At 32.3% G+C, this 25,072-nt stretch overlaps 1 protein-coding gene across 1 annotated transcript; it reads right to left on the bottom strand.

The window, feature by feature from the left end:
- Window positions 1–277: 277 nt before the first annotated feature.
- LOC123660647 (rap1 GTPase-activating protein 1-like) lies at window positions 278–23,461 on the bottom strand. The gene is made up of 13 exons (XM_045595703.1): window positions 23,385–23,461; window positions 22,490–22,758; window positions 17,430–17,614; window positions 8,051–8,195; window positions 7,208–7,483; window positions 6,554–6,735; window positions 6,158–6,255; window positions 5,035–5,391; window positions 4,409–4,502; window positions 3,456–3,633; window positions 2,527–2,562; window positions 1,014–1,177; window positions 278–452 (listed from the first exon to the last, which is right to left on the bottom strand). The coding sequence occupies exons 1-13, from the start codon at window positions 23,459–23,461 to the stop codon at window positions 309–311; spliced, it is 2,205 nt and encodes a 734-aa protein (XP_045451659.1). The 3' UTR covers window positions 278–308.
- Window positions 23,462–25,072: the final 1,611 nt, after the last annotated feature.

The following is a 25,072-nucleotide window of genomic DNA, read 5'->3' as shown; positions in this document are numbered from 1 at the left end:
GAATTGTTGAAAAAATTTACGCGACAAAAGTACTTAAACATGTTACCTTACATATAATTTTCGCCAATAAGAAAATTCAAGACTACCTCCGAATTTTGACAATCACGTGACATCTTTCAATCATGACTACTAGATGGCGTTACATTGAATCAACAAGAATCTTCAATCGTCTGTTTTTAAAAAGTTAAACGATTATCATAGCGTAAGAATTCTACCGCATAGGTTTAAATTTCAATTACACTAAACATTTATGAAGCGCAATGAAATAAACCTTATATTTATTTATCCCTCAAATTTAATATAGATTCTCAAGCAGTTGAATCATGAGTAGATGGATTTGGAATGATCGTTGTTGTCTGTTCTCGAAGCCGTCTATCTTTAGACGTCGATGCCAGTTCTGCTTGTAGTGTCATAACTCGCTCTCGTAAACATTTTATCTCATTCTGCCAAGTCTGAAAATAAGATGAAACAAACTTTAGAAATCAATAACTAAAATATACTAGTTGATAACTGATTAAACACTCATCATCAATTAGACAATATAAGCATATAGCTGCTAATCGGCACATAGTCATTTTATTGATATTTAAATAAATGTCGTGAGATTGACAAGTCATGTTGGCCAAATAAAAAGTTAAGTAGAAGATAAAAAAGAGACAGGTTTTTTATTACAAACTTGTAAATTAGATTTACGATTACGATTTGCGACATCGTCGAAATATGGACCTGATGAAAATTTGGACTATGTATGATTTATCGTCATAGTTATTTTTATCCAGTAAAACCCGTTTGAAAATCATATATAATGTTATGATAATACGAAAGTTTATAATGTACATTACATCATCATCCTACATTTACGGATGGATATAGATCACTAATTAAAATGAAATTTGGTATATAGATAAAACTGTAAAACCATATCACAATTTAGGCCATTTAAAAACTCAACATCGAGAAAAGCACGTGTACAGTCGCAAGAGATAAATAGTTAATTTAATAATATAACTTACAATGTTCTGTTTCAGTAGATCTAGCTTGTCGTTCTTCAGGCGGCACACTTCCTGCCGTAAGAGATCCGCGTCGCGAGATCCCGCGTGTTGGTCGCGAACGTTCGCGCCCGCTTCCGCAGACGACATCGACTCTAAGCCCGTATCACTGTCCACATACACAGCCCCTGTGTTGAAATATATTGTTATACGCTTCAGCCTGTAATATCCCACTGCTGGGCATGGGCTTCTTTCCACATGTAAGAGAAGGATCAGAGCTTAATCCACCACGCTGCTCCAATGCGGGTTGGTGGATATATTCCTTACCATGAGTAACGATCGCTATCAGGTGTACGCGATAACAACCGGGACCGACAGTTTAACGTGCTCTCCGAGGCACGGTGGGGAGACCGACAACCAGACCGGAAATAAATATTTGTATAGACACAAATATCGACTCCGAGCGGGATCGAAACCGCGACCGTGTCGGTGTTTAGGCGCCGCCGACACGGCACACGCACCATTACACCAAAGTAGTCGTATTGTTATAACAAAAGCAAATAAATATTCAAAATAAGTTATTAAACTTTCACGGACACTCAACATTTTTACTTATACTGGACTTAACACGATTTTAAATTTGAAAATTTTTGAACGGTTATCTGAAAGAAATGGCTAATAAGCCATGAATTTCTGATGTACAAAAAAGTATAACAATAAAATAAATATAAAAGTCCGATATTTCTGTGGTAAGTTCTGTATAAGTAAATGTTGATATTCAATATATTTTAGCAAAGTTCACTAGCTTAGAGGAATTATCAACACCATTTCTACAGATTAAAAATAAGTACTTAATTAAATTTTGAAATTGATGTATTAAAATTTGTAATTAACTATAAAATTAATTCAAGAAGGGTCAGTAAGCCAAACAGTTATGTTCAAGTGTTTATTTAAAATTCTATTTTTATATAATGTTCTTCCTAATGAATGTTACATGGACGTGTGTAGATGAACGTTTGAATATTAGTTACTGTACGTTATTGCTGTTTTTCTGTTCGTTTTGTTGTGTTATGTGTTTGTTTGATTGTTAAAATTGTTAGTGTTATTTAATTAATTATTTACTCTTTGCAATTGACCTGATAGATTTACATCAAATGACACTTTATAAATATACAATAAGACACTAACATAGGCGAACGAAATAATAACCCAACTTTAATTTAGTTCAAAAGAATTACATTTCTTTTTAAATTTCTTCACAACTGAGTATCGCATTACCTTGTAATAAGAATGAGAGTTATACAAATAACATTTATACAGACGCGACTAAACACGAATAAATAAAAGAAATATATAAAAAAATTTAAGTGCCATTAATTTAGAAATATACAGATACACAGATAAATAAATTTTCATTGATAAAATAAACGAAAAGTGAGTAAATAAAATATACGGCATGCTAAATTACTGTGCAACACATAAAGCATGCCTATACATAGTGAACAAATATCATAAGACATATTTCTACAGGACTAACCTGTTGTTTTACCACAACTCAGCCAGTCCTTGTCGTCTATTAGAGAGGAACATAAATTCAAATAGCATGTCACGATTACATATGGGTATATCCATAAATATGGATAATGATATGAATGTCCATATAACTGTTAGTATTGATTAAATACAAATATACAATGAAAACTAATTAGTGATATAAATTAACTTGATGATGAATGGACTATTTTAACACGCTAATTAACTAGTTGTAGAAAACTAACGTTTTGAAGTTGACATTTTTATAGAAAAAAGACTGTTATACAAATTTTATAATCGACTAAAATACTTTATTACCGTGCTTTAGGTTAACAGCAGTAAGCTTTATGCTTATCTAAAATATTGACACTATTACATTTCATTTATGATTACAATTAAAAAATATGTGAATAATGCCACTTATTTAGTTCAAATATATCCAAAACTTTTAACTAAATTTTAGATTTTTATACTTTACTGCCTGCACGAATATTAACTGAGGTAGGCCAGAGCAGAAAATTTCCTGCTCAAAATATGGAGCAGCCTGACTGAGATAGAACCCCGACATTACAGAAGATCACAACTAATCAATACTGTTTTGAAGCGGTGTTGTGTTCCTGTTGGTAAGGTGACCAGAGCCTCTGGAGGGAATTGGGGTAGGGTCGGCAATGCGCTTGCGATACTTCTGATGTTACAGAAGTTATAAGCAACGCTAATCGCTCACCACCAGGTTAGCCGTACGCTTGTTTGCCGACTTATATAAAAAAGTATAAGTCAGTAACAGATATGTGTATGTCAACTCACCCAAAAGTATAAGTCAGTAACAGATATGTGTATGTCAACTCACCCAAAAGTATAAGTCAGTAACAGATATGTGTATGTCAACTCACCCAAAAGTATAAGTCAGTAACAGATATGTGTATGTGTACTCACCCAGAGGGTCGAGGTCGACGGAGTTGAGGCTGGAGTCGTCGCTGTGGTCGTGCAGCGGCGGGCGCGGCGGCGCGGCGCGTGACGTCACGTCGGGGCTCGACTCGCCCGAGCCGCCCGCCGAGCGCACCGACACCGCGCTGGCCGACGACGACGCGATCGACGACTTCGAACGACCGCTCTGGAAAAATTATTATAAAAAATTATGTCTTTGACCGATGACGGAGTTTGATACACACATACATAATTATGTAATAATAGTATGACCTTAAGGGCACGAGGGCGCGATTCTGTTATTAAACAATCCTAGTTCTCAGTTTGGTCATCAAATCTTCATTCCGATACCATTACATAGTACTATGAATCGCATTAGAAAGATAAATCGCAGATCAACACACACAACACCAGAGAAAACATAAAATCAACCTATATTCTAAATTGATTTTGTATCTTACACGTTTTTAATAATAATTTAATTCAGACATGTCCATATTTTTGTTAGTTACATTTTTTTAGGAAAAAACTAACAACTAATAGCTACACGCTAATTTTGCGACTGTTTTATAAGTTTCCTGTAGCAGGACTACTGGAAGAGATTCCATCATGGGATAAGTAGTGCCTTTGTACCAGCATTGTTTATAAGAGCTATTTCCTATTGCTATCCTAGTACACTAGGATAGCAATAGCATAAATTGTTAAATAAATAAATAATAAAATAAAATCAAAATCAATATACTAAAATTCAATCAAACACAAAATTAAAATCATCACCAAATTTAATACTAAAATTCAATCAATATTATAATAATTAAAATTAAACATTAAAATAAATACTAAAATTCAAAATGACAATAGTTAAAATAAAAACAAAACCAAAAATTAAACTCAACCTTTTAATTTAATTTTAACTAAGATTAATATTCTTAAAAGACTAAGAAAGATTTTTTTTTACTTACATTAGGTGTAGGCGTTTCGTGCACATGAATTTTCTTATTAAGTGGGTTGTTCTTGTTGCTATCTCCTGAAAGATTTGTATCTACGCTTGGTGATCTGTAAAAAAAAGCATTGAACGCTATATTATTTGTTTTATTTTTATAACTCTACGCACCAACTTCAAATATATTATAATTATGTAAGAAACATATCATTATTAACTATCGTTCAATTTTGTACTGTAGATCTTTTAAAGTAAATTATAACAAGTACAAATTGTTTTTAATTTTATACCTACCTACCGAATGCTGTGTGGCTACGGCATTGAAGAATATAGCCACCCCGCTCTTCCCGTGGGTGTCGTAAGAGGCGACGAAGGGATAGCATAGTTTAACTACCACCTTGGAACTTATAAGGCCGACCGATGGCTGGATAAATATCCAACTGCTGGCTTTGAAATACAGAGGCCGAAGACGGGCAGCAGCGTTTTCGGCGCGACAAAGCCAGCCTTGCGGTCACCAAACCGCCTGTCCCGCGTGGTGACTGTGGGCAAAACACATAAGTTCACGCCATTTTTGGCGCGAACTTGTGTAGGCCTATGTCTAACAGTGGACTGCAATAGGCTGAAATGATGATGATGATGACCTACCTGACTTTAGAAATTATCGCTTTCTTCACTGTATCAATGAATCTAGCGCCCGGTCCGTCTTGCTTTGGCGTTCCCTCCGGCTGAGGGGAAACCGCGCCCGGTTCATTTCTTGCCCCCGTACCGAGGAACTCGAGAGTTTTTTCCTTTAACTTTTCAGCTAAGGATTGCAGCAGCGATATTCGAGTTCTCTGTTCAAGTTCCGCGAATTTTTCGGCTTTGTAACACGCATTTTCAGCATTGATCAGCTTGGTAAGGAGGAACTCTTTGAGCTCGCGACCTTTTCGGAAAATCGGCGGCTGAGGGAGAGTCGGCCCGAAAAATGGTACGTCGACACGAGCTGTGACGGCCACCTTGTACCTAAAAATAAATTATGTTTTACAATATTAAAATATAGATTTCCTAACTTGTTTCATTATTCAATAAATTACCTATCAATTAACTATGCTACTGTTATAAGGTACTAACTACTATTTATTATATACATATTACTATAATTGTATAACAGTTTATTCAACATTTTTTTACGTAATTTTATTTCGTGAAATCCCGTTTACAGTTTGCTTAATTTTAATTTCATTAAGAAACAGTTTGTTGTGAATGAAATGTTAATGAATAAAAACTGTTTCAGTATATCCAAGATTTAAAAAAAATATGTAAAAATTATAAACACTTCGCCCTACAAACGAGGCGGTAGCCTGTAATTAAAATCATCAAAAAGATTTTGCGCTCGGACAACCTACAATTTTAGTCGTCATAAAAACTCCTTAATTACATAGTCGCCATTCGTTTGCATATAAATTACCGGAAGAATTTCCATTCCCTTTTCCGAGCCATTTTCTCTTAGCCTCCTCATGCAAATATTGCCTCGGTTGCGTTGTTGCAAAGTTACACAAACTTTATGCTAAACAAGCAACTTGACAAGTGTATAAAGACAAGAATGGATGAAAATTAAAATGCATTTCGTTGAAGAACTTTTGAAGACAAGATCAAAAATGCGATGAGAAAAGTTCCACTTTTGTTACAATTTGAAATGTGGGAATTTTAATAATGGGAAAGTTTTACAATGAAATAAAGTAGTGTATACACATAATACGCATATGTACGTGTAAGTAGTTTTACTAACCTTGTCTCCCCGTCAGCGGCTTCAACTGGTGTGACCACAATAAAAGCGTGAAGAAAATGCGAAGCGATCATGTCTGGTGTGAATGGCGTTGCTTTTTCCTGTAATAGAATTGTTTATTAAAACCTTCAAAAATATTTTGTTGCTAATTTATGTTTTTGACTATTATGAAGCTTTAATATTGCCTTCTTTGACAAAAATCAAAAGAATTTTCTGTCTTATTGTTATAACAGCATTATAAAACTCATTTTTATAAAAAGAGTGTTTATTAAATATGAAACTCTCCTTTGTAGTTAATAAAAAATAGCCTTTAAATGCAAAAATTACCATCATAATTAACTCATTAAAGTCAAATATTGACGCAAAAATATTTATAATATCGGTATATATAATATGAACCTGAAAAACAATAGCCACGATATCGTTTCCGACATGTCGCTTCCTCTGCAACTGTTGCGCGTCGCCCGCCGTGTGCGGCAGCAGCGGCGCCACGTGGAACATTATCTCGCGCTCGTAGAACCTCTCGTACACCGCCTCGGTACCGGTGTGGCCGTTCATTATGTCTAGACCGCCTCTGTATCCTAGAATATGAGGGAAATTTTGTTAAAGTTATGTTAATCTAACTACATTATTTAATTAAGATGACGATTCGTACTGTTTCATGTCACATCGTGCCAATTTTTGTTACATTATTAATTGTGTGGCCTAATTATTCAATGTCACGTAAAAAATATTTTTTTGTTAAAACAAGACAGACTAGTAGATTAGGCAGCACTTACTTTAAATTTCATTTTAATACTCGTATAATTAAAATAAATAATACACTAATTAGTTATAATATCATTGTTATATAAATGTATAATATTTCTTAACGTTACAATGCTTATTATATGATGCTCTGGCAAAATTATTGTATGTATAGATATGTATGTTGAAAATTGATATGGAATATAATCAGCAAACCAGAACACATCTAAAATTTAATGCGTCTGGGTAACAACAGAAAAACAATCGTACAGAGAAATATGAATATTAAATTAATTATTTTATTACCTTTATGGTCCTTCAACTTAATTCTTTGCCCGAGCATTTCTAAGAATTCGTCGAAAGCTGGCGAAGTTTCGTTGTTTCCGAACAATTCTTCCTCGGTCGTCTGACCATATTTCTGGTAAAGCACACCGAACTTGAAGGTGTTGACCAATACGTGTTCATCGTAAGCCGCGATCAGGGATGAAGCATTGAGACACATTACTGCCATGAAATTCTCTACATTAACTTGATCGTTTAGCATTTTAGCCATCCTCAATGGTGACGGAATTATCCCTGAATCTGAAAAAATAATAAAAGACATAAAACGTCGGTTTATGAGCGACGGTAAGACTTGAGACATTAAATGCTTCTTTTATTTTACATTGTCTGGGGAGATATTACAAAAGCCATCGCATCTACGGAGTTTATAGTTTTAGATACTCTCGAGATATGAAATAGTAACATTTGTGATCGTAAAGCGTTACCGTATTATTTTATATTAGATAATTAGAGTTATTATTTTATAGTTTGTTGTTATAAAGTTGTGTGCGCTTAAAAGAACGATCGTCGATTCGAACTTTTACAGTGCTAGAAATATAACTAATGTTACACATTATTTTATTTATACTTTAAGTAAAAAATGTGAAAGTTATGAATATTTGTAACTTACCTAATTTTTATAACAATTTTCTCACTTTTTAGTGCTACTTCTTTAACGAAAACATAGTAAACATTACAAAAATTTTACCTGTTATAGTTTACAATAAACTAACTTAACTTTATTAAAAAGGTCATTGGCATTATTTATAAGAAATCCCAATAACATTAACATAAACATTAATTAATGTTATAATTTGTTATGCTTACTAGGTGTAGGTATCAGTCCAATCATTGTTTCTGTTCGTAGCCTCAGGAGTATTCTAGTGTGGTCTTGGCCGGCTACGTGCTCGTTCTTCAGTGACATCACGATCGGACCCAGATTCGCATCGAATCCAACCAAGTTAAGGTGCTCCTGTAAAGAAAAAGATTATGTTTATTTTGTGTTATTAAAAAATTGTGTTTGCAGGCAAACGAAGAAAAACTGACTTCAATTATATCGACCAGTAATACAACGTAGGTAGACGAAAAAATAGTCCAGTAAATACGCATTATCAAAGATTACTCCAAAAGTTGTAATCAGATCTCGATGAAATTTAAATGTGACCATATGATAAACATCAGTTTTTGATTAAATTAAAAATCATCAAAATCGGTACACTCAGTAAAAAGTTATGCGGATTTTCGAGAGTTTCCCTCGACTTCTCTGAGATCCCATCATCAGATCCTGGTTTCCTTATCATGGTACCAAACTAGGGATATCACCTTTCCAACAAAAAAAGAATTATCAAAATCGATTTATAAACGACGGAGTTATCCCCGAACATATATATATATATATATACGGTTGAATTGAGTAACCTCCTCCTTTTTTTGAAGTCGGTTAAAAAATATAGATTCTCTCGCAATAACAGCCAATAGAAACGTTTATGTATGTATTTATTAGTGATTATATAATTATACATTGGAACAAGTGATATTTTAGATACGCAACTGTCAACAGTAATAAAATTTACCATTGAATCCTAATGCAATGCAAAAAAACTGAACAGAGTAAATTGACGTCAGTAGTTACCGCAGAATGCAAAAAAAAAATAGTTTTAAATTTAAACCATTGTGTTTAAAATCGTATACCATAAATACGATCTGTCAACTTACTTATTAAAATTGTTACTTTATCAACTTGTCATTAACGATAGTGTGTATATTCATTTTTTTATTATTTTGTAATAACATAACATAACATTTGTCATATAAGTAACAAAATTAAGTATTTAATAAGAATGTCTGATTTTGAGTATGTTACGGTCAAGGTCCTTAACCATAACATACCTACTCGAAACCACAGGGAATACGCATCAAGCAATCGAAGCCACAAAATAAAATAAAACAATAAGTATAAACATATTGTTTTCTAATGTTTACGCGAATTTTACTCATTTAATAAAACACTTTTTTCGGATTTTATCGCGGTTTATTGTTAACTTTTGATTCCCGACGTTTCGGATACTTAGGGAGGGCTTCCCGTGACCATGGTTGCTGTAAAGTATCCGAAACGTCGGGAATCAAAAGTTAACAATAAACCACGATAAAATCCGAAAAAAGTGTTTTATTAAAAAAGTATAAACATGTTTGCAAAGTTATCTGAACTTTATACAATATATCGTTTGTTCACTTCAGCGTATCACAGTCTGACTACATTATCTGCTGGACATAGCCTTCCGCAAGTTTGCGCCAAAAATGGCACGCACTTCATGGCATGAACTTATGTGTTTTGCCGATAGTCACCACGCTGGGCAGGCGTGTTGGTGACCGCAGGGCTGGCTTTGTCGTACCGAAGACGCTATGTATGTATATTGTTTGTTAGCACTAACTAATTTAGCACATTCTGAAATATTTTTTTTAAAGAAAATTCTGAAATCATTCCGAGAATTATATAATTTACTTAAACCGCTTGTAACTATAAACGTAACACAAAAGGAAAATGTTGACTAATTACAAATGAAAAGTAAATATTGATCGTCCAAACTTTAGCTTCCGTCACACCCAGCGCCATAAACACAAGATATTAGAATAGATATAAAATTACATACACAGGCTAATAATATGTTGACATTTAATATTTTAGGAGGCAAATTACCCTAATTGTACTATTTTTTGTCAACAGTATATATAACAACTACAACGGTTTATTGAAATTAAAACTTAACACGTGAGGTAACTTAATTGTCTGTATTGAACGCAATGATTGTTAATTGTATAAGACATTTTTTTACATCTCTAATTATTGATCTCTAATTGATAAAAGTAATTACATAAATTTTTCGATCCTTAACAAGTTAATAGAAATAATAAACTGACTCAGGCATTTCTACATATTATATCATAGAAAACTCGAGCCACTTGTCACGTTTAATAGGACTACGCAATCAGTGAATCAGATGTTTTATTTGAACGAGTGATCTCATTTGACTCTGATGAAGACGCGCCCGGTGCAGGCAATGCCGCTAACCTAGTTTGAATAACGTAGAAATAAAATAAGAAAATATATTAATTTTTATTTAAATTAAAAACTGTTTATAATTGACAGAATTGTTTCTCTAAAAGTTTGAAACATTAATAGAATTTTAGTTACTATGTCGTATTAAGGAATACCATAAGCCTGAAAATATAGTAACTACTGATACAAAAGTAAGTGTATTGTACGCTGTCACGTTAATGGCACTTAAGTTTGCTGCTTTGTTTTTTATACCTCGTTAAAGTTACTAATTACTTTTGTAAAGATGTCAGTCATAGTATTTATGATATTCTTATTCCTGTCATTTTTATAACCATTTACACGTATTTGGCCTTAGCAATTACAAGGCGGCAGATCTTTGCGAGGTCATTACTTGCGAAGATACGTAAATTAAAAAAAAAAAAGATACTGGAAAACATTCAATGAAATAAATGTAGAGTACCTAACGAGAATATAATGAATATTATTAATTTAATTAAAAAGTAAAATAAAATTCATATTGCAAATTACTTTTAATATAGTGTGTATGCTTTTAATTTCCTTAAAACATTTACTCAATTTGATGTATCTTAATATGATATTTATGCCCACGGAACAAAACTAATTAATATTTATTATGATAAATATAAATGTATTATCGAGAAAACTAAGATTTATGAATAGATAGAAAAGTATACCACACTTTAATTATTTTACAAAACAATAACAAAAAAATGTTTTTGCAAACGTATTGTCCTTGCGTTTTTATATCTATAATTATTATATTAAGCGGAAATATTTGTTTGTACTGGCTCGAAAATACACGGTCGGCTCACGGCTGTATTCATTTTTTTCTTCAAATTATCTCGGATGAACCAGCGAGACACAACTAGCAAAATTATATTTTTGTACAATGAAAATATTGTTTTCGTGGTATGCAAATTTTATTTTAAAACAAAATAGATATTAGATTTTTATTTATAAAAATATTTAAAACCGAAGTGTATAGTATATATATCTAACACAATATTATTTACAATTTTTTTTTATTGATTGCCACTTCGTCAAGGCAAACAAGGTTTATTGCTACTAGCTCCAATTGTTTCCAGTTCTAGGGTGTTACCATTCGAGGGTCAACTGATAATCCATCCGTGAACAATAAAACGTAATTGTCATGGGCTTGCGAGGTGCTAATTAGTCTCATACATTGTTACGTCAACCTTGCTATGTATTGTAGAAGGAATTTTTTATCGAAGTGTTAAAACCACTAAGGACATTACTATTGTTTTTGTGATGCGTTAAGACACTAATGTATAAATGAAAAAAAAAATTATTATCAGTCTGTTCATTTCAAAATTAAAGATATTCATCGATGACGATATTTTATTTAGATTCGATGACGATTTTTGTAAAATTCTTAATTTGAATTACTTTAGAAAACTTAAAACCGATAAAATTCAATGTATCTAGACAAAAAATCTAATAGAAAGCTTTAGCTTTATTTTTGGCGCAATGCGCGTAGATCCTGTTTGATCCGTAAAATCTTCTTTAAGCACTTGATTGTTTTTAAGTTAAATCAAAGTTAAGTGACTTTTACATTTTAAGCAGAAATAGTTTTCATTTAAATTGTAATTTTTGAATATAAATCCTAACTCAAAGTAAAAACTATATTGAATTACTTTCCAGAGGCTTCTACGTGTTGACTAAAATATTTACTAAAAGAGATTGAGATTTTCTAGAATACCTGTCTACATCCTGGCTGAATGTCTGGCGAATCACCGATACGTGATTTGCTTGAGCTATTTGTCTCGCACAAGTAACAATAAACATAAAGAACTTCCTTTTATGATTCTCAGCCAGGAAATCATTAGTATCGTTTTATAATTTAACGATTTAAACAATATAATCAAGTATTCATACTTCTTTCTGTCGTATTAGTCTGTTCGTATTCTTGTTTAAGTGGCTTCCTCTGGGGAAACTTTTATTAATCTAGTGAAATATTTATTATATTCTGTGAATGAATATAATTCTTTATTCCACAATTCATTAAGAGAATATTCAGTAGATGGTCAAGAATTTAAAACTGTTTTTTTTTTTTCAACGAATCCAATTTATATTGCGACTTTGTGATCACGGTTTCACATCTTGTATATTTAATTATATAAAAAAAATGTTTTATGTTTGTACGCTCTAATCTCAGCACGTTTCAAATATATTTAAATAACATTGTTGAAGAAAACCTATTTATGAAATAAAAGTATTCAAGAATTTTCTATATTTTTGCTCCTGTGGTCCCCCCACTCACACGATTCTTTTAGTGATCTTCTATATTTGCGTTTGTCCAGTCATCCCGCTATGAATTTTCTAAATTTATCACTTGTCCTTTTTCATCCTTTCAAAGATGCAAATTGAAAGCTAAAGACGGTAATTGAAGGGACGAGGGGTTAATGTTCCTTTTTGAACCGGCTGACGGATAACATAATTGAAAACGAAATGTTCCGTTTCCATTTTACCGAAAATAGTGATTGGAAATTCTGTTAATAATATACATTTCTATTCGCGTAATTAGCTACTAAATAAATGATACAAAGATGGCTCATACAGTAGGCTTTTATTATTGGTCAAGATAAGCCATACCCTCGTTATGTTTTTACGAAACATTATTAAATTATAACATAATTTGTAAATTATACAAACCATTTATCACCAATAAGCATGTTATTTCCTTAATGAGGCTTAAGATATGATGTCGCTTCAAATTTTATCCAATTAACCAAATGCCTCTAGCTTTTATGCTTCGTTCGCAAACATTAATTCACTTAACGTTATTTCATTTCTAGAAATACTAACCGGACGTCAATATTACTACTAGGTATATGGTACACTCTATTATCCTAATTTTTCACTTGCTTCAATAAACCGTATATTACCTGCTTTTAACAAAAATTCATAACGAATATAGAAACACGCACAGTACTGTTTAAATCCAAGTTAAGGCCTTAAATGTCTTTGAGCACCTGATTCATATTGATGTAATCATCTTCAGTTTCTTAAACTTTCATATCTTTCTCAGATTTATTCAATCGGAGTCGTGGAATAGAAGTGGCAATCATTTCTGAGCAATCGTTTCCTTTCTCCCAAACGAATTGTTCTCGAACTAATTTCGCTTTATGAAAAGGAGCATTTGGTTATTGCTCTCACTTTTCTTTTGGCGTTTTCGAACATCTGTCATCGTCACAAATTTAAATGAATCCACTTAGTGTAATAATACTCTTATTTCTATGCTTATTTACTTTTCAACAATCCATTACATTTTTTTTATTTTTTTTTTAATGTAGTTTAATGATTTTGTTGAGTTTGGTTATTGTCCTAAAAGTAATAATAGTAAATTTTTACCAAATACAAATAGGCCTATTCTACTTTACCGCTGACAAAGTGATTCGCTCAACTGATAAATTTGATTAATGAAATGGCCTCACTGGGTCCTAAAACCTAACAGCCCTGTCGTTAAACGCGATGTTTGCTCGTAAGTTATTTACATGTCAACCCCTCACCGGTATCGGCTTAGCGATCGCGGCGGCATTCGTCTAGCCTAACCCTTGGTGACACAATGACCCATCAAACTGAACACGTGACAGGTAAAACTCGTAATATTTCATGTTACCGCCGATAACATTGTTATTGTGTTTTGTACAAATATATGTTATCTATGTAAACGAAAAAAACCGAATTCAATTACATCGACAAGTATACAACAATTATACAACGTAAGTCGACGAAAAAAATAACAAACAAACTAGTCGCTACTACGATTTTAGAAGATACCCCTCGATTTCTCTGGGATGCCATCATCAGGTCCTGGTTTCCTTATCATGGTACCACCCTTGGGATGTCTCCTTTCCAACAAAACAGAATCAGCAAATCGGTTCATAAACGACGAAGTTATCCGCGAACATATAAATATATATACCGTCGAATTAAGAAACCTCCTCATTTTTTAAGTCGGTCAAAAAAAACTATAGATGTGTATGTAATAGACATGTATATGTAAAAAAACTATATATATGACTTAAGGTAAATTACATGAGAGATTTTTTTACGAGTGATTAAATTGTAGCTAGCTCTCGTGATAGTTATATTTTTATAATGGCAAGTATATAGATTCTAAGAAGAATATATTCCATACTAGTTAAACTATATCTGTTCTCAATCTGCATCTTTGTCTAACTGCATTGTTCAAATTCATAGGCGTGACAATAATACCTCACTTTAAGTGTTTATACTCACGATCGAAAAAGATTAAAACAATATTAAGTGCAAAATAAAACGAGTAATAAAAATAGGCAATAGAATGATATAATAATGTATTTTAATATTTTTATTGTTGGAAACATTGTTTAGGTAAAATGTATTTTTATTCGAACCTGTCTTTTAAAACAACGTAAAACTTGGTCTATAGTTAAATAATGAAATTACCCATTGAAATTGGGCACTAAATAATATTCACATCTCCAAAATAACATCTTACTGTTGTGTAAGCTTAGCTAACATTTCTAGCTCCTAACGCACACCCATCTTAATACTATAATCGCTTCGATCTACATGGAGCTTGGCTCCCTGAGCGCGAAGTAAAACCGTTCCGCGTTGCTGAACGCAGACGACTTTTCCCACTGTCGCTGGCGATTTCTGTAATGAGTATACCCCTTGTGACATGCATGGTTGATAGTAATTAATTTATATACTTTAATATTAAAATAAAAGTTATGTGTGTATTGTTGTATATTATTCAAACTTTTGTACTGTTTTATTATTTTACTAGACGACATGGCAAACGTATCGCATATTTTTTCGTGAAAATATTAATTATATTTCAAGTTTTGTTTCATACTAAACTTGTCTCGACAATACGAACACAAAATAAGAATTCGCTAGTTTAAAACAGTCGTTCGGAATTAATGCGTGGTATTTTAAGAAGATATATTTTCAAACTTTATTTGCTTAATGATGAAATCAAGTCGTTCAGTTCACGTTGTCAACAGTGTAATAAAAATTATAATTTACCACATCACTAAAATTCAATGTGTTATACATATTGTACAAAGCATTAACAGTTATATTAATATATTATATCTTACCAGGTCATTAGGAGGATAGAAGAGCGTACGAAAAAGAAGAAAAAGCAAGCCCAGTGCGTGGGTATGGGAACGTTCACACGTGCTTCTAACTATGATATCAAACAGTAGGGCTTAAGCTGACTACACTATCAAGATAGCGTGAAATAAGTACAACTTAAGGATACGGTATATATTTTTCGTGTAAACACATAATATTTCTTAATGAGAGTGAGTTTCGTGCGCTCGTCAGATATTATCTTATTAATGAATAGTAGTTCACACGTCTTCATTATTTCATTTCATAATTATGTAGTATATAATTATGAAAACTAAACACTACACTAACTGAGTATTTATCACAAAATATTGAGAAATAAGTATCTATAGACGATAATAAGTATTTATAGAAATAAGTATATATAGATTTTTAGCGAAAATAAGAGAAAAAACTTTCAGTAGTAAATGATGATCCATAGAAATAAAAGTTGGTATTATGAGACAATACGTACTCTTTCTCCGATTAACTGAAAATCAGTGGTTGTGAAGTGAGGACTCAAGTAGTTTTGCCTCTTTTGCCTACAATTACAATAATACTATCCACCCTTAATACCGGAATGATATACAAAGTTGTTTGCATGATCGTAAAACTAGTTAAATACTATAAATACTTTTTATATATTTTTACTCTTATTTCAATCGCTACCGCTTATTCACATAGTCCGTTATTCTATATCTAGTTAACGCATTGCGAATTTTGCTCATTCAGGTTGGAACATCCCACTACTAGGCATAGGCCTCTTTCTCCATGTAGGAGAAAGATTGGAGCTTAATACACCACGCTGCTCGACTGCGGGTTGGCGGATATGTTTCTACTAAGAGTAACGATCGCTATCAGGTATACATGATAACCGTCCTTAACGTGCTCTCCGAGGCACGATGAGGAGACCTACAAAGACAGACATCCAAACCGGAAAGAAATTTGTATAAATACAAATATCCATCCCGAGCAGGAATCGAATCCGCAAACCCTCGGTGTTTTAGGCGACTATTCGCACAACTACATCAGAGCGATTTTTATATCTAGTTTATTTATACTAATATTGTTTCTTGGCATTCACTACATATAGGTAAGGTCAAAACAACATTGTGCGAAGTCTTATCATGAAATTTAACAAAAAGGATAAATATCAAAACATCTACATAATAATTGCAGTACGGAACAGCGTTGATTTATTGCATCGTCTTCCGGAAGGCCAATACATAAAAGGGCAACGACACCGATGTGACCATACGCATGTCCACTTTACGATGTCAAGGAGAACGTGATCAAGTGGTTGTCTGGTTTTAATTTTTATCAATGTTAAAAATATCCCCGGAATATTTACTGCAAAGGAACGTCCCAGTTGGCACCAAAATCGGCTTCATTTTGCGCCGATCAGACAGCGCGGCGCGTAAAATGTCAAGGCATCTTGCGTAATCATTTTGTTTCCTTTTCACATTATTTGGTGCTCGAAGATAGTGCGCGTTATCATATCGACAATTAAGCTTTAATAAATTTCGACAACAAAAAAATAATATTGTATTGCAATAGATATATAGAATTCTCTTCCGTTATTTTCATTGTAAAATTGAAAAGATTTCACATTCAAGAGATTCAAGGAACGAATTTAAAATTCAATGGCACGTGATCGGTAGCTACTTTCAAAAGATTTTCAATACATTATATGCGCTTATGCTTACTGAAGTGCTGAATACTTTTCGTTCTAATACCCTCGTACTATTCTAGTTTCTGCTTAAATCTATGTAAACATTTGTTTTATTTCTTTCAAAATAAATTTTTTTTTAAATTTGTTTCTTATAAAAACGCTCTTGAAATCTTAAACAAGATTTTTTTAATTGGAAAGCTACATGACCAATTAATTAAAATTAGGTTTTGTTTCCATGTGCAGCTCGCATATCCTTAACAAAATGTTTTAATTTATAATATTTTAAAGTTAATAACATCCAAAAATCTATAGATAAAATGTTGTTATCTTACCTTGCCAAGGAAGAACCGCCTGTAATACTTGGCGGTGTCATCGGTGTCTATATTATGTCTTCGAGAGTTCTGGCGCGGAGTTCCCGGCTGCGGTCGTGACTCGCTCTCCTCGTCTGAGGAGTTCTCTTCCACTCCATCCACCCAGTACCCGCCATTTGGAGGCTGAACTATAGTTGGAGGAGTTCCTGAAAAAATGAAGGAGTTACTATAATGTTTACGTAATGTCTAGTTAGGTGTGGTGTTGGTTGTCGTTGAACAATGAACCTTGCCTCACATACAACCAATTAGATTTGCTGTCTTTTTTTTTTCGAGAACATTATTCCCATGTCGTTTCATATATTTGTATGCACTTAGACAAATTCTTTTTTTAGGTATGAATTAAGTATCAAAATTAATCTGGTCTAAAGTTGTGGATAGACGCCATAATTGTGTGAGAATAAGGAGGCGTGAAATTAATAGAGGATTTATTTTTTATTTTAGGAAAATATAGTTTTATTGTTTTCAGTTCGCTTACAAACACGTTATTAATTTAAACTAATACACTGCTAAAACACACTCTGGACTTCTCGCTAGTAAAATGTACCAAAAGTAGTTTCTATATTATTAAAACTTAAGTTTCCATTAAACAAGGGCAAGCAGAACTCGTTTGCATATGAAATCTAAAGAAACAGTTTCATCTGCTTTTCTTGTATTATTCACCTTGTTTTTACAATTAAATGATAAGTGGGACTTTATTTAGAATGTATGTTTTCTTTGCAAATCAATATGAAGTCAAATGATTTAAGAAATTTTTCCATATAAGTGTATGCTTTAGATTCTTCAAATAGTACAAAGAGTGATTATATTGGTTTTGTTCTTACTTTAATGTGTTTACTTCAAATGTTTATATTAAAAATTTAACATTGTAACAATTTTATAAAATTACCCAAAATAGCCATACTAATTACATAAATGAAAGACGGTCGGTATGGCTGGCAATCCTATTAAAATAAAAAAAATATGAATAAAAAACAATGCACGGAACGTGTAGAAAACAAACGATACGAAATTTCCCATGCATGTCGGTTAACAAAATTTGTGTCACGAGTACAAATAAATTCCATAAATGAAATTCTCGTCACGTTTGATGTTCGCAGGAAAAAAGAGTGGGAAAAGGGATCTGTGCCATCAAACCGCATCTAATTTCGAATCAGGCTATATTCTAGTCTAGACCACCTTTGTTGGAAATATTTTTACAAGGCTTTCAATACTCGTTCGTCCCGTGGGATGCTATTGTTACCCATATCCTCTATACAAACCCTATCCGTTTGTCAGTTGTAAAATCTCTTGTATTGTGGTGCGTTTTTATTAAACTGACTGATTCATAAATTTCAAAACAAAATATAATTACGTAAATATTAATATAAATATGTCTTTAGGTGTGTCGATTACAAATCATTCATTTTTGTTCCCTTTAATACCAAAGCTTGACTATATCATGCTCATTTCATACACAAAACGTGTATGCATTAATAATTTTTTAAGATATTATTTTCATCACCAACTAACAGTAGGTATTTCTAACCCTTTTTTTACGCCGTACGGTTTCCCTTTGGTTTCCGTCCCCATATCGCAGGTTTGATGATTCATATTTTGGAACTTTAGTCGTAAGTAAACTTTATATAAGACAAATATACAATATTGTTGGGAGCGAACAAGCAAACTCATTTGTTAACATTTAATATCATAAAAGGAATTAAAATCTGAAAATATCACGTTCGCAACTTTGATTCATGTGTTAATATGTTAATTGAAGTTAGGACTAATAATCATTAGACTTCATTTCTTTAAAATTCGTGGTATTGTCATTAAGAAAATAGGATACAGATTTTTGCGTGAGCAGCTTCGCGGCACAAAACCAATAATAAAACTAAAAACAAAGCATCTACTTTTAGTTATAATTTAATTATATAACATATATACAGATTCATTTATAGTATATTTAACCTAAGTTATTTTAAATAAAATAAACTTTATATATTAATCTATACTAATATTATAAATCTAAAGAGTTTGTTTGTTGGTTTATTTGGAAAGGAATTAGATAGCCCATTTATCGAGGAAGGCTATAGGCTATATCATCATTACAGCCTAAACAGTCCACTGCTGGACAAAGGCCTCCACAAGTTTTTTTTTTTTTTTTTTTTTTTTTTTATTTATAAATTTTGATCCACAGGCTCAAAATGCCCGTGCCTTTGTTTATCATGCATGCATTATAATACTACAGGCGATTTTTCTACTTATTATACTACAGATCGACAGTCCCGTGACTGCCTAGTAAAACTAGGACGTGGTCCGACGCTGATGGTTTTTTTTTTTTTTTTTTTTTTTTTTTTTATCCTTACTAAATACTGTTTATGCAGAAGTATACACATAATTGCTTTCTAATTTCTAACATTATTATTTTTCTTATCTATGTCTATATTTACACTTATTTGCCTAGTTATCGTATATGTACACTTATTTCCTAGTTACCATATATGTACACTTATGTTCTACTTACAATTTACACTTAACCTATGTTACTGTTAGTAAGGTTTTTTTTTTTTTTTTTTTTTTCTTATATATATTTATATATATTATTTTTTATATAGTTATTATTTGTTTATCTATTTATAAGTTATCTATTTCTGTTATTTACTTAAATTTCACTACATAATTATTTATTTATCTATTTATTTATTTTATTTTATAGGTACATCCACAAAATACATATGGAACCACAAGTTTACACCAAAAATAACGTGAACTCATGTGTTGTGTCATCGTAACGTGAACTCGTGTGTCATGTATAGGCTATATATCATCACTCTAAGACCAATAGGAGCGGAGCACCAATGAAGTGTTTCAAAATCAGGGGGTTTTCCCAAGTAACTATTCCACGCGTACGAAGTCGCGGGCAAAGGCTAGTTCAATAGATAAGAGATAATTATATATATATATTGAAAGGAATATCCTAACTTGTGTCCATCCTCCTTGTCTGATATTAATATTAGTATAAAATAATCAGTTTCATATCTTAATTAAATTAAATATACTAATGTAGTGAACTAAGTATATTTGGCAACGCTTTTGAAATTGCAAACCTTGATTTCCCAAGATTATCCAGCGACCACCTAATTTAATTAACATCTTAATCAACTAACTAATGAAAGAGACTCGTTGTTAAACTCTTTAAAATTGCTGGTTTCTTAATAATACAAATTAATTTTAAAAGAAAACTGAATCTACCAAAGACTGACATATGCATGTTTAATGTATGTAACAATATTTTTCAACGTATAGGTATATAGTGTACACACACACGCGCGCACACAATTTGTACAAATTATGCTTACAAGTGCTTGTGCTGTGTGGCTACGGCACTAAAGAATTTAGCCACCCCCTCTCTTCCTGTGGGTGTCGTAAGAGGCGACTAAGGGATAACAAGGTTCCACAACCACCTTGGAACTTAAGAAGCCGACCGATGGCGGGATAACCATCCAACTGCTGGCTTTGAAATACACAGGCCGAAGACGGGCAGCAGCGTCTTCGGTGCGACAAAGCCAGTACTGCGGTCACCAACCCGCCTGCCCAGCGTGGTGACTATGGGCAAAACACATGAGTTAACGTTATTTTTGGCGTAAACTTGTGGAGGCCTATGTCCAGCAGTGGACTGTATAGGCTGTAATGATGCTTACAAGAGTACCTACAACTTTTACAAAAAGCTTATTTAAATAACTGTGTCATAGTACACAATATTTTCGTGGATTTTCCAAGTTATAGATTTTACAAATAAGAACATTTTCACAATTAATACTCAACATTTCTTTAACTTTCTACTGGTAAACCATTAACAACCAATCGAAACATAGATCTCTGAAATATCGAAGGGAAAGACTATCAAGTTAAAATCTCTGTTCATTATTATTCAATTGCAGAAAGTTTTATTAATTGCTAACTCGATATATTTTTTACTCTATTGTATTTCTGTTGTTATTCTAACAAAATATGTTTTAGTTTTGTTAAATTATTATTGGTCGACTACTTGACCTTTTAACAGCGTGTACAGTCGTGCGGTAGTTTTAGGTAGTTTCAATTGCGAGGCAGATCACGAATTCGTTTTATCAAATTTTATTCATCGCAAACACGACTGAAGCATAAAATATCTTATATCGTGACGTTGTTCGTAATGACTTCTTTTCTTCACAATGTTATACTAATTAAAAAAATAAATTAACTTTTAAACTAACGTTATAACGCAAAGACGCAAATAACTGTGGAATTGCCAAAATTACGGCGATATTAAAATAACGGACAAGTCTCATTAAATCGTGATGTTTTTTTCCAAGTTGCTAATTAGTTTATATTTAAATTAAGATACTTAGACGATTTGTTATGCGAACAAATAAAGTATAACATTTATTGTAACACAATTGTATTATCTTGTATTCACCAAATTCACCAATATATAGGTATTATACTAGCTGACTCGGCAAACGTTGTCTTGCCATTAAACGCTATTTAAAAATAGGGGTTAGTAGTAGAAGGGTGAAAATTTAAGGTTGTATGTATTTTTCAACGCCAAATCATAATAAAATAAAAAATAAATAATTTATCTAAAAATTAAAAAAAAAATTTGGGGTGGACTACCCTTAACATTAAGGGGGATGAAAAATAGATGTTGTTCGATTCTCAGACCTACCCAATATACACACAAAATTTCATGAGAATCGGTCAAGCCGTTTCGGAGGAGTTTAACTACAAACACCGCGACACGAGAATTTTATATATTAGATAAATATCACCTGTAGATAACACAGGATAAAGCTTTTAATGTCAACAATGTTTTATATTATTGTATATCGTTCTAGTTTATTAATTAAATAAGCAAAATTAAATGTATTTCACTATACTGTACGACTCCACTATTACTTGATCTCAATGAGTAGATGAATTGAAGTCTAAACAGCCACATTACTATACTGCAGGTCAAAAATCGTTGAAATCCATAGAATCGATATAAACGCTAGCAATATTACCTGGCTTCGCTAAAGTTTCCTCTAAAAGGAGCCGGCTAGCCTGGCACGCTGCGGCTACTCTGCGCTGGACGACTGTGGCGCCAGGCGATGATGGCGGGCCATGTGGTGCTGGCACTCGCCCCTCAGCGTACGAGTGCCGCTCTCCCACACTGGAACCAGTTGTTGCGCCAACTGACACCGACCGACGGTTCTCATTTCTCGAGACCTGAGAATAAAGTTTCCATTGTATTAAATGAATAATTTCATTCAATACGAATATCTTATTACGACTAAATTACGTAATTTTAACAATCCCATTTTGTTAATTTTATCGTTTTTACCAGTGATTTAGCATTGTATAAGCAGTAATTTAATCAGAAAATATTTATTAGGCCATAGATAAATAGATAAGCTTTTAATAGCCTATTCAATTCTTCGTCAATATTTTCATTTTCAATTCAAACTTAATTGACGTTGCCTATTCAGGAACGAAATGAATAAATTAACCTCAGTCAGAGAGATCAAAGACAGATCGACTGCATTGATCCTAAAAATGGAACGCAATATTAATGATTGGAGTGAAGATTTAGAAATGAATCGTTGTTTTAGAAGATCAGGAAATGGTTAGTTTTGTGTACACCGAGAGATTCAGGTAAGCATGACATACATAGTTCGTTGACCGTGGGATCCTATTATTGTGGTAACTGTATCGGTGCGCGCAAATCGCTTCTCGGTTTACATTTTTACAATTTGAAGACGCTGGGTTCAGGTCGTCAAATTGTAAGTTTAGATTTATTTTGAGGAATTTTCCACGGTTGATTTGTTTTTGTGGTAACAAAGCGACCTCATTTCACTATACATTATTGAAAAATACACAGTCATAAATCCGTTGCGGCCTATAAAAACCAAAATTTACTATTGAGCTGACGGAAGCATTAGTTGAAGCGATGACAGCGTCTCGAAACAACAAGCCGAGTAGAGGACGTAAGTCATTTTCACTTTGATCTAATTAATCTTATACGTCGGGAAACGAAAGTTTACTTCAGTTGCTGAACCGAAGAAATTAATTAATTTATTTTCAATTAAAAAATACATAACTATTTTAAGAAATAAATATATTGAAATAATCTATGCTTAAAGTAATTATTTTATTAACAGTTAAATAGAAACAAAAAAAAAAAAAAACAATGTAAAGCCACTTATTATTCCAACTTTGTATTTTTATGAAACCATTTATTTTGTCTCAAAGATAGTTTTTAATTACATAATAAGTAACATGAAAGCAAAAGCATAATATTCATTTCTTTATAACCGCTTATTTTAGTTTCTAGCTATGATCCATAAATAGCGACATAATTTAAAAGTTCCGTCTTTCCCGATGATTGTCGTTAAACACGAAATGGCACAGAAAGGATCGTGGTCGGGTAATATAATTTCATATTAAGAATGCTTTGATGCTCGGAAGTTTAACATTAGTAAAAATATATATTTTTTCTTTATAAAAAGCCATAATTATTTCGGATTCGTTTTGTCGAATGTTTCTTTGCTACAGAAAATTTTAAAAAACTTATTTTCGTCCTATACGAATGAGTATATTTGAAATGTAATCGTGCGGTTGAACCTGCGTTTATGTTGTCTAGTTCATCTGTGTACATCACAACACGATGTTTTACAGCCTATAACTTCCCCGATACACAGGATATTTAGAGTAGTATAATAATCTAAAATCAAACATTCTATAATGAGAATTCCATTAGGTGTAATACGGTCTAATAGAATGACTAAATGTTTTTTAATTGTTAGGTAAAAATCTAGCTATGCAAGTAATTTAAAAAAATATCTCTTTTAAATAGTTTCTTTTTTAGTTTTTCGATGTAGGAAATATGATATATGTTATAATTAGAATATTGAAATATTATAATAAGCTGAGTAATTACACGTCAGGCTTTGTAATTGTGCGGATTTTTCGTATCAAATATCAGCACCTAGATATAAGGTTTCCTTGTGTCCGGTAGTTACAATACTAATACCTATTACAGCTGTTATTGATATTATTATATGTATTAAATGTCATTGTATTTTTAATTCTGTTAACATTTTATATATATATATATATATATATATAAATTATTTCTGATTCCATAAATACGATATTTATTTTCCTACAACTATTTAAACGATATTTTGGTTATGCCTGTAGGTGGAGCGAAATTGTCATAGTTATTTGATTGGTGTAATGGTTGCGTTTCCTATCAAAACTTAATCCTTTACTAAATAACATAAATGAAACTCGTATTATTAAAACGCAACGGTCAGGATAAATGATGAAAAAAGGTTATTTATATTTAATTTAAGTTTTTTTTTTTTTTAAGTTAAAATATTCGAATGCGTACGATTAAAATACTTTCGACAGAATTAAAAATTTAACGTAGTAGGAACCCCTTCAAATGGCACGCACGTGTTGCATTATTAATTAATGTCAGCAATACCGGGATTACCAGCACGTATAATCATCTTGTCGACTCATTAAAACTCCGAGACCAATTTTAGTAGGCTCAACTTTGACGCCGAGTTTAATACGCCTAGGGAATTTATTAATTACGA

Source organism: Melitaea cinxia, chromosome 15 (assembly GCF_905220565.1).
Source record: "Melitaea cinxia chromosome 15, ilMelCinx1.1, whole genome shotgun sequence".
In the NCBI taxonomy this organism is placed as follows: Eukaryota; Metazoa; Arthropoda; class Insecta; order Lepidoptera; family Nymphalidae; genus Melitaea; species Melitaea cinxia.
This window is presented reverse-complemented; position numbering and strand designations above follow the sequence as displayed.